We start from the raw sequence: 12,268 nt of genomic DNA, 5'->3' as shown, positions 1-12,268 counted from the left end.
AGTTACCCCTCTAAATTTTCGGCGTGTTGAACAGGCTGATTAATTTGTGGGTTTAAATTTGTTTTGAGAATGATTTAATGTACCATGGGACACAGAGAGACAGAATTACGTGACAATTATAACAAGAGTTAGTATGATAAATGGATCTGGAGAGAGAGAGAGAGAGAGAGAGAGAGAGAGAGAGAGAGAGAGAGAGAGTTATGGTGAGCTAAGTCACATCGGATTGGCCGGTAGGAACAGTTATTCAAGAGGAATCCAATAGTATTTTATAAAGTCGAATATCCTGTCATAAAAAACGATACTGGTCTAATTATAGCTATGCTCAGTTTTAAAGTCGGGAAACGTATAATCATTACATACATACCTACAAATCCATTTATCATACTAACTCTTGTTATAATTGTCACGTAATTCTGACTCTCTGTCTCCCATGGTGCATTAAATCATTCTCAAAACAAGTTTAAACCCACAAGTTAATCAGCCTGACTCCCATTGCAAATGTTCAACGCTCCGAAATTTTAGAAGGATAAATCAACAAAGACAGAGAGAGAGAGAGAGAGAGAGAGAGAGAGAGAGAGAGAGAGAGAGAGAGAGAGCAGTATATATAACATATATATGTTTAAAAGGTGCATTTAAGATAAAATAATAACCAATACGATTAAGATTCTAATGTCAGAACAAGTCAGCTTCTCAATAAGACCACCAACCATGAATATCAAAATACTATGGGAGAATTACTAGAAAAAGCTTAAAAAAGATAAAGTAAAAAAAAAGCCTCCAATAGAATCAAATGACGCGGAAAGAGATTCGAAAACCACACACTGCATTCGGCGATACCCAAAACGCGCCGCGCAGGAAAATTTGCACGATTTATTTTTCGTCGTTTCTGGCGCAGAGCCAGCTGAACGAAGGAAGCCGCTTAGGAAAGTCTACGGCAAAAACCACCCAGATTTCATTGAGAACTTTGGAAGCGAGGGAGGAAAAAAGACGCAGAGGCAATTATGCAGAAGCGTATCCCGGGAATTAATTCCATGTTTGTCCCATACTTAGGATTCTGCTCATTCAGATGCAAATTTACTTCCAACACCCTGGCCCCTTCTCAGGAGGGGAGGGGAGTGAAGAACTCCTACTCTCTCTCTCTCTCTCTCTCTCTCTCTCTCTGTGTGGTGGTGGGTTTCCATGCACCACGGCAAAAGGGAACAAGTTTCTCTCTGTCTCTCTCTCTCCTTGTGTAGGGGTTACCAAGCACCAATTCAAGAGGGAGCAGGAGCGAGTTTCCCTCTTTCTCTCTCTCTCTCTCTCGTCTGCTTGATAATCTGCATCCAATTAAGCGTCTGCTTCTCTCCGGGTGAATAGCATTACCGATGCTAATTCAGTTTTAAAAGTATCGGATTTGCTTTTAGTTGTAATAGCAGTCACATGTTCAGAGACGGGAGGATCCAGTGCAGAGTGGTTTGCGAATACACACACACACATTATATATATATATATATATATATATATATATATATATATATATATATATAATATATATATATATATATATATATATATATATATATAAGTATGTGTGTGTGTGAGTGTGTGTAACTTCATAAGGTATCCAGTCTCCTCACGTGACAAAAATTTGAAATTGAAAGTCAATCATGATGATCGAGCCTTTATTAACTTTAAGCATGGAACCTTGATATCGGTACCTCATTTTCTGTTACGTTTAATGAGATCTGTCAACGAAACTGAGTCAGTAAAACCCACTCTTGATTTACACGAATTTATTTCAATCCTAGAAGCAGTTCTTGTCTTGCCTCCCAATACGCACATTAACAGTTTGTACACACACATACATACATACATACATACATACATACATACATACATACATACATACATATATATATATATATATATATATATATATATATATATATATATATATATATATATATATATTGGATCGAATGCCTTTCCCTGGACCCTTACTAGTGTGTGCGTGAGTGTGTATGTATATATATATATATATATATATATATATATATATATATATATATATATATATATATATATACATACTTTTAGGCGTCCAGGGAGAGGCATTCGATCCAATTGAAGGTTTATTGCTAATGACGACGTTTCACCACTACATTGTTGCATCATCAAGGCTGAAATACAGCGAGTTGACTCTTAAAATTTATTCATAAAAACATTTATCATAACACATAACAAAAAACACTACAGTATTATCTTATTTGAGGCGTTAACACACTTTAAAAATATATATAAAAACACCACTGACACAAAAAGGACCTACCCAGACGGGGGCCAAAAGAAAACTGTGTGTGTAATCAACGGAATTCCACATGAAAAATGATTGCTTTATGAACCGCTGTAAAAACAGGGATCCCTCTCTTCTCAAGTTAGCCCATCTCTCCTCCTCCTCCTCCTCGTCGTCGTTCCTATGCAAGGACGAAGCGGTGCATATTTTCCAGGAGAATTCAAGAACTAAATAGGACATGACTGCATCCTGTAATTGGATGCAAATCTGCGGTCTGGGACAATTTTATATCGTACGAGAATCGCTCCGTCACTCTTGCAAAAAAAAAAAAAAAAAAAAAAATCTTGTTTACGTAATGCAGTTCTCCTGGCTTTGCTTTCTGTTTCATTCCTTGATGTGAATTTCAAAAGGATTTCTCCCTCTCTCTCTCTCTCTCTCATGTGAAAATAAACCTGGTCACATTCACGTTGCGTGGTTTGCATCGGGAACCAAAGTGACACACACACACACACACACACACATATATATATATATATATATATATATATATATATATATATATATATATATATATATATATATGTGTGTGTGTGTGTGTGTGTGTGTGTGTGTGTGTGTGTGTGTGTATTTCAATGATGTCAGTTATAAAATCGTATCGCTCGGATGAGATTTTCTCTTAATCTACTACCTTCGATCATTAGAACTAAGTATTTTAAATTGCATTTTTTATTTTGCTATATCACGAATATTATTCTTCAAGTAAATTAAATATATTCTTCATTATCATGTTTAGTTGTAGAGACGATGTAGCAACTTCAAAGATCTTCTCCCACGACGTTTCATGTTCCCGTAATATTCACTATAGTTCACCAAGGTTATTATATTCTCATCTTTCTACAATTAAGAAATTGTTTTTGTGTGACAAACATTCTCTTTTACCAAACTCAGGGAAACATTAATTCTCTTTCACCAAACTCAGTCACCTCCTAAACATTTTATTGTTACAAATATTAACACCAGTTAATATCCTTCTCTCCAATGACGTTTTCTTCTTGTCTTCCCCACAGTTCAACTTCGTCGGGAAGCTCCTGGGACCAAAAGGCAACTCTATGAAGAGGCTTCAGGAGGAGACTATGACCAAGATGGCTGTGCTGGGCAGAGGATCCATGAGAGATAAACAAAAAGTAAAAAACAATTTTGGAGTAGGATATTTTGTGTAGTCTTGTATTTTTGCATTCTTTGCATGTTTGTGAGAGTGAATACATGTTCATGACAAAGACACACAAACACACACACACACGCACACACACACACACACACACACACACACACACATATATATATATATATATATATATATATATATATATATATATATATATATATATATATATTATATCTGTGTGTGTAAGAGATATATAAAGGCACGCTGTCGTAGGTTTTCTCTTCTTTGTGTTCGCATACCATTTTCTCATTGCCTGTCGCTTGCAGTGTGTGTGTGTGTGTGTGTGTGTGTGTGTGTGTGTGTGTGTGTGTACTGGGGACATCTCCCCTCCTCTCTCTCTCACTCTCTCTCTCTCTCTCTCTCTCTTTCGGGCAATATTCAAAATACGGGCGACTCGGCGGAGCGTGTGTGGGTGATAACCTAATATTGTTATTCAGGTCCGGTGGTCCCTTCTTCTTCACGCTGCCTGTTGTGAGCAGAATTTCTCTTGTGGGAGGCGCTTAACAATGGATCCAAAAACGGATACAAAATGCAATAGGCCTCTCACAGAAAGGTTTTTGAGATTGGACCTCTCACTCATTTGCGGCCCTTCATTCTAAATGATATTGCGGCCTCTCCCCTCTCTCATTTATAAGCGCCTTCCAGCTTATTTCAGAGAGAACTGGAGGAGAAGTTTCGGAATGGTCATTTCGTGGAGCTGCACTCAGAATAATATGAAGGTCTTCCCTGCGGTCATTTATCAAGGAATTTCAGCCTGTTCCGGGTATGATGGGAGGCAGGTCATTTTGTCATTCATTAACCTCAATTGCCTTCGTATTTTGCTCACAGTTGTCTGCTGCTCTGTCTGTCTATCTGTCTGTTAACGGGATTATGTGGAAGCTAATGAAGGGATTTTGACGGGATTTAGTACAAACGTTCCTCGGGTTACCTGTTCCATGAATAACTTTTTGATGATATTGATAAAGACTTAAAGGTACTTGTCACAGAAATATACTTCAAATCTCATTCGATAGCATCCGTAAGTGTCAAATGAAGGATCTTCGTGAACGTTTCCACCAAAATATGATCCAATTACGTTTGTCTGTGATGTAACACAGACAGACAAATGTTTATTTTGTATTGCCTTGGTGAAGGTTTGCGCTCTGTGAGCAATTTAATTTCCTTACTATAGAATGAGATAAATTAATATTAGAATGTTTTGCATCTTTTGAAGGATAAGGAATGTTTCCTTTTCTTTAAAGGTATATCGTATCTTTCTTGTTATTTATGAATATTGAATTCCAGCTTCTTTAAAAAAAAAATAAGACATTGCTTTTAGTCCATATGGTTCGTAATGTTGATTTCAACCTGATTCAGAAACTGAGAGAGAGAGAGAGAGAGAGAGAGAGAGAGAGAGAGAGAGAGAGAGAGAGAGAGAGAGCATCGTTCCCCTTTAGTCATTTAAAGACTTCATTCGAAATAATATACAAATGTCTCTCATAAGAATTTATACACTCATTTCCGTTTTTATCAGAAAGATGGGCGATGTTTCCGCAAAGCCATATTGCTTTGGATTTTACCTCTTGCAACGAAAGGCTCACATCTCATGTGATTGTGTTGTTTGTGCACGGGAAGACCTTGGACCTTTAGCTTCAGTCAAGGATTTGATGTGTATTATAATCCTCCTTCGTAATCTGCTTTACTGATGAAAACGCTTGCATGACAAACAGCAGTCAGTGAAAAATTATTAATTTCAAAAATTTAGTTTTTTTTATTATTATTATTAAACGCGGGGTGTAGATAAAAATGAGAATCAAGAATACATATAAGGAACTCACGCTCGAAAAGATCCATTTTGTTCTTTTTTTATCTTTTACTTTTTCATTTTATTTCGTTCAGAATTAATTAGATCTGAACCGAAGTAACGCAACATTAATCTCCATTATGTCAGACGTTATCAGGGTAACCCAAGACCCGTCCACCTCACCCCCAGGGCGCTCCCTCTCTCACCTTGGAGACATGAATAACTTAAGACTCCCAGTGTGGCCTATTCTCTCTCTCTCTCCTCTCTCTCTCTCTCTCTCTCTCTCTCTCTCTCTCTAAGACGGTTTTATTTAGTATTCTCTGTTAAAATGGCAATCTCTACTTAGAATTCTAAAAGACCTTTGACAAAGTCCCACACAAAAAACTGATGACAAAAGTTAGAGCTTTAGGAATTGTAGGAGGAACAGCAGACTGGGTCGAAGACTGGCTAACTTATAGAAAAGAGAGAGTCGTAATAAATGGTGCAGAATCAGAATAGGCAGATGTAACAAGCAGAGTTACCCAGGGTTCTGTCCTTGGCCCTCTCTTGTTTTTTATTTACATTAATGACATTTATGTAGGCTTAACTAACAGGATAGCCAAATTTACAAATGACACCAAACTAGGTGTAAATGCAGCAGACCCAGATGCAGTGGAAAGTTTAAGAAATGATCTAATGAAAATAGGAGAGTGGGAAAAAAATGGCAAAAGCCTTTTAACGTAGATAAGTGTAAAATGTTACAAATAGGAACAAACAACCCTCATACCAGCTACATGCTGCTTGGGAATGACATAAATAGTGTAGAACAAGAGGAGGACCTTGGAGGCATTATTACCAAGGACTTCAAGTCCAGAAAACAGTGCATAAAAGCAGAAAAGAAGGCACAGAAACTAGTGGCATACATAAAGAGGCAGTTCAAATACAGAAACAAGGGAATAGTTCTACACTATGCAGTACAGTTTTGGTCACCAACACTGAGAAAAGACATTAATAGATTAGGAGTACAAGCAAGAGCCACAAAGTTAATTCCATCCATCAGGCAAATAGGGTACCGAAGACAACTAGAGAGCCTGAACATGTATGGCTTAGAAACACGACGATTGCGAGGACAACTAATAGAAACATTTAAAATACTGAAAGGCATAACAAAAGTAGACAGTAACCTATTTACATTAAACGAAAACCAGACAAGAAATAATGGGAACCTCTTTACATACAGGATACGTGACACGTGGAATAAACTGCCACCAGAAGTTGTAAACAGCAACAGTGTAGGAAAGTTTAAAAAAAAAAGCTAGACAAAATCATTAGGACACTGTGAATGCACAGTAAAACCTGCTCCTCCAGAGAAGTGAGCCACGATGTCTCCTCGAAATGGACTAACAAGTCTTTGAGACATCGTAATCCTTGTAACTCCTTGTAACTGTAACTCACTCTCTCTCTCAAGACTGTTTTATTTAGTACTTTCTGTTAAAATGGCAATCTCTCTCTCTCTCAGCAAGACTTGCATTGGTTTGGAATCATATCATGACAATTTTATTTAATACTTTTTGTTTAAATGACAAAAAGTTGGACAATCAACAGATTTTTTATGTCTTTACACCTTAGCCCTACTCTCTCTCTCTCTACTCCTCCTTCTCTCTCTCCTCTTCTCTCTCTCGTAGCCCAGACAGCATAGCCCTCCACCGCATTTTCCCCACAGCACTAAAACTCAGACGGACGAAAAAAAAAAAAAAAAAAAAAAATCGGGCGAAGCAAAATAGCCCATCAGTCACCTGGGCCGAAACTCTCCTGAACACAATTACGACGAACTCAAAAATTTAAACGGAACTTTTCCGAAACTCCACATACTCAAGGAGTGAAGGATCCTATCTCCGGTTGAGATTAATGAGGTAATTATAAGATTTTATTCCATCTCTTCGCTTTCTTTTTAGAATGGTGACAACTTGGCACTCAGACGCTTTAACGAAAGTGTAACTGGTCGGTTTCTTCCTCAGGGCTCCGCGGTGAATAAAGTTTGAAATTGAGATTTTTAGGCGCGAGCCGTTCGAGCGGGAGTTCAGAACGAGGAAAGAACACGATGCACAAGAGGAAGGCGCCCTGCTGCTCTCTTCAGAACAAAATGTTCATGTCCATTAACGATGGAGGCAATTCTGCCATTCGAAGAATATCTTCGAATATCTAGACTTTTGTTTTCGTTTGTGTGGTTTAGGGTGAATAGAGATTTTTGTTCTTGTAAATCTATTATACTAAATGTCACATAGCGGTAAAATGAATGATATCACAGACGTAAGCAAAGAAATAACCATGTACACACGCACATACATACCTATATATATATATATATATATATATATATATATATATATATATATATATATATATATATATATATATAGATTGATTTGTTTGTTGATATACAAACATTTAATCAAAATATTTTATTGTAATAAATCTATTCAATTACTAACAGTATTAATAAATACTGCTCTAAAACCTTCACGCCAAAACAGATACTATCATCAGAAGTAAGATCGAAAGACCTGTCGTAACCTTTGATCGTCCCTTCAGACCTTCCGGTGGATATTTAATGCTCTCGCCCCCACCCCCCCCCCCCCCAACCCCCCTACCTCTCCCATCCAGTCCTTCCATTCCTCTCGGCAAGGGGAGAGGAAACTGACACCACGAGCGAGATATATCATATCCTTAAAATCTCTTTATGGAGTCTGCCAAGGCGTGCGAGATATTGCATACCCTCGGCTCGTGTTCATCAGAGCAGCGTCAGTTGGATTGGCGCCCGACTTCCGACGTTCTAACGACGTTTAACAGTTTTCCTCTTCCTGCTCCTCCTCCTCTTCTTCTTCTTCTTCAACGCATTCCTCCGTCGTGCTTTCGTGTTTCGTGAAAATCAAGTCGGTCAAAGAGGATGGATCCATTGTCGCCCCTTAATGAAGCTTCCTCGTCACGTACGGCTTGTGCCTTGGAATTTCTCTCTCCTCTTCGGATGGGAGCATCTCAACTCCGGCCTTTTATGGGATCAGCCTTTGTTTTTTTGTTTTTTGTTTTTTTAAGATGTTCTTGATCTCAGCCTAATAAGATTCATTTCACAATCTGAATTTCGAGTCATAGCGTTTCAATGAGTGAATGCCTTGTCATCATTTTCTATTAATTTTGAATTGATGAAATTAAAGTGGATTGTTGAGATTAAAAAAATAAATAAAAAAAGAATATATTAAGATTTTTTCGAAAGTGTGTATTACAATGAGTAAATACCTTGAGATTATTTTATAAATTAATATTGAATGAATGGAATCCAAGTGGAATGCTGAAATTAATGAAAAGCCCCATTTAAAAAAATATATATTCAGACATTTTGAGGTTCTTTGAATGTTAGTCAGGGAAATGTTCATTGAATGTTAGTCAGGGAAATGTTCTGTAGAGTAACTTTACAGTTTATAAGGAACAACGCTAATAAAAAAAAAACTCTACGCGTTACAATGAATATTTTAAAACATTATCTTCTGTTTTTTTTTTAATTTTGAGTTAATGTAATCAAAGTGGAATACTGAAACTGATTAAAAAATTACATTCTTTAAAATATTTTCAGACTTTTTGAAGATTGTCGAATGTTATTCACGGAGATGTTATTTAGATTTACTTTACTAAAGTTAGAAGGAAGAGATATACTACGTTTACCTACTGTACTTCTTCTGGACAGAGTTGCCAACTAGGGGAATAGAGCTTTTAAAAAGTAGGTCTCTCAAGTTTTCCTTTACAGATTTTGTACATTTATCTTAAAGATCATTTTGATTCTACGGATTTTGGCCCTTTTAAGCAATTTTTTTTTATTTTTTCATTTTCTATATATCAGACTTTATCAGATGAGACTGACCTTATTTACAGTAAATGATATATATATATATATATATATATATATATATATATATATATATATATAGTATATATATATATATATATAATATAGTATATATATATATATATATATCTATATATATATAATATATATATATATATATATATTACATCATATATGTGTGTGCGCATGTATTGTGTAACTTACACGATTGTTCACTCTATTGACATACATGTTATTCGGATCTGTATCAGATAATAAGACACGATTCTAAACATTAAAATTGATTGAGGTTAATAAGGTCTCGATTGAGCGGAATGCAGGTGAGCCAAGGGTAGCAGCACCTATTCACCGGGTACCGGGTTTTTAACAGGTGGGTATGGATGGAAAGGTGGCAGGAGTACCACCTCTGAACGTGTAATGCAATGCAGGCGATGAAAATTAATCCTATTCTTAATAGAATATACAGAATAGAATAGAATATAGCATTCAGGCCAAAGACCAAGCGCTGGCACCTATGAGGTCATTCAGCTCTGAAACGGAAACTGACAGTAAAAAGGTCTGGTAGGTGTAACAGGAGGAAAATCTTGCAGTTGTACTGTTTATAAATTGTTAGGAGAGGGTGAAAGGTAAGATGAACGAAGTAGAATATGAAAGGACGTACAGTGAAAGGAATGAAAGGGGTTGCAGATAGGAGACGAAGGGACGCTACTCAGAGAACCATGTGCAATACCTACAGTGTACCGCATGGGGTGCACTGACGGCACTACTACTCCCCTGAGGCGATTCTTTTTTAACGAGTTATGGGTACTATAGCCAAGCAACCAAACTGATTTAGAAAAAAAAAAAAAAGTTCTTGAATGGTCCATAGTATTCTGCTTTGATTTCTAACGCGGTTACGGCTGATGAATTCGTTTTATATTTAAGGGTCTTCCATTTCATAAGCTTTCTAGAAGCTCCTATAGACAAATAATTTAATAAAGACATTTTTTAATAATTTAATAAGCATTCGTTTTTCGATGCTGGAACTTTCAACGACATAAAACAAGTGGGATCTTGAATCTACCCGAATCTTCCTTCCTTTTGTCATGCAAAACGCGCGGAGAAGACTTGACGAAATGGCCAGTTAGTATGCAGATGGGAAATTAGGTAAACTTAAGTTCTTTGTCAGGACGATTCTCTGGGCGATGTTGTTGTTGTTACCTTGTCGTGTTAGAATTCATTGGACAAGCTTATACAAGGGTGCTTGAAGGAGGAGGTGTAGATGGTAATTTATTCTTTTATTCATTATTTTTTGCATTAGAGAGAGAGAGAGAGAGAGAGAGAGAGAGAGAGAGAGAGAGAGAGAGAGAGAGAGAGAGAGAGAGAGAGAAAATTCTCATTCCTTTGAAAATGATTTAAAGACGTAATGGGCTCGTTCTCAATGGAATTCTTTATACGGTCAATATAAGTACAGTTGCTTGACTTGAAAGGAATACAACGTTTAAAGGATATATGAAATCGTTAGTTCACAAGCCCTCGTGAAATTAGAGAATATTAATCTATATATTTCTACAAAAGATCTGTGACCATAAAATCAAGACATAAATTTTACCATATTATTTTTTAAAAAACTTTAATTAATAACTTGTTTTATGCATTTATCTGTTTATTTATCCAGGAAGAGGAGCTCCGAGCTTCTGGCGACGCCAAATACGTCCACCTGACGGAAGACCTTCACGTGGAGATCACCGCCTTCGCCTCGCCCGCGGAGGCCCACGCCCGAATCGCCTACGCCCTCGCCGAGGTCCGGAGGTACCTCGTTCCAGACAACAACGACGACATCAGAAAAGAACAGATCAGGGAGATGGAGCTCATCAGTGATCCTCAGGCCGGTGGGGCAACAGCACCTTCAGGAGGGGGTGGGGAGGGAGGCGGTGGGGTTGGAGAGCGGCCCCCTCCGGCACTCACTCCCCCAGGTGTGTTGGAGAGAGAGAGAGAGAGAGAGAGAGAGAGAGAGGAGAGCGGTTACCAATATCTCTTGATTAAACTGAATAAATTAGCTTATTTGTTTACGCACGAGTTCCTGTTCCTTTAGGTATCAAATTGTTATACCACCTCTTATCAAGTTGTCATATAATTACGATATTACAGTAAATATCAAAATGATCAATTGGTGAACTACAATGATTTAGATTTATCTTGAATACTTTCTTGAGAACTTATGAACATTAATGGTAAGTTTATTTAAGATTCAAGAGAGTAATGTAAAGCATATTTCTGGGCTCAGCCCGTGTCGCTACGTGAAATGTCCCTTTAGGCAGTGGTAGACTTACAATAGATTGTAGAACACTGAGTGTATTGCAAAATTGTGAAACTGTGAAAATCCAAAACAGAAAGCATTAACCCATTTATTTTCCCCGCCTCCTTCCTTTCTCAAAGAACAAATCACCCCAAAATCCTGCTTCTGCATTCTAGAACTGCTGCCGCCAGAAGGTCCGGAACACCGGGGCAGTGTCGTCGGACCCGCGCCCCCGGGGCCTCCTTTGCCTCCGGGGCTCCGAGGAAGAGGCATACCCCCACACCCGCGTCTTCTGGCAGCCCACCCGGGTCACCCCGCCCACCGCGGACTGCCGCCTTTGGTGAGGAAATTGCCGGCGTCTCTGCCCCCACCCATACCTCCTCCTCCAGCCAAGCGACGCGTCCTGTCCATCCTCGACAAGGCAAAGCTCGCCCTCGACCACAGCTATGGCATCCATGACGATGATCCTCGACACTATCCCTTCGACACTCCAGAGTAAGTTCTCCTTCGTCCTCTCTCTCGGAGTCCCTGATTCTTACTCCTCTTCCCGCCGGTGGAGACAACTTTTAGATGGAACTAAATTCTCAGAGATAAAGGAGTGTTTTTGCAGCTTACAGCTGAGACATTATACACACACACACACACACACACACACACACATCGTTTTTAACCATTTGTTGAGGAAAATTTATTCAAATTAGGAGATGAACTTTTTTTCGTCTCACCATTTTTTATACTCTACCGCCTACAAACGAAGTAACTGGAAGGTGAAATCACCAATGTATGATTTCAGGGGAAAGGGAGAAAACCGGTCTTTATCAACTGGAGGTTTT

The 12,268-nt window shown here is 38.1% G+C and overlaps 1 protein-coding gene across 3 annotated transcripts in view; it reads left to right on the top strand.

Annotated features, from left to right (window-relative positions):
• LOC135219152 (KH domain-containing, RNA-binding, signal transduction-associated protein 2-like) overlaps positions 1-12,268 on the top strand; it is a 227,427-nt gene that overhangs the window by 200,456 nt on the left and 14,703 nt on the right. For all 3 annotated transcript variants that reach the window (XM_064255669.1, XM_064255668.1, XM_064255670.1), the window contains exons 3-5: positions 3,340-3,456; positions 10,815-11,112; positions 11,612-11,930. In XM_064255669.1, coding sequence (XP_064111739.1) covers positions 3,340-3,456; positions 10,815-11,112; positions 11,612-11,930 — 734 coding nt within the window. The remainder of the gene's footprint in view (positions 1-3,339; positions 3,457-10,814; positions 11,113-11,611; positions 11,931-12,268) is intronic.

This window comes from Macrobrachium nipponense, chromosome 1, assembly GCF_015104395.2.
Source record: "Macrobrachium nipponense isolate FS-2020 chromosome 1, ASM1510439v2, whole genome shotgun sequence".
Taxonomy (NCBI): domain Eukaryota; kingdom Metazoa; phylum Arthropoda; class Malacostraca; order Decapoda; family Palaemonidae; genus Macrobrachium; species Macrobrachium nipponense.
The sequence above is the reverse complement of the archived record's forward strand: the minus strand, read 5'-3'. Positions and strand labels throughout refer to the sequence as shown.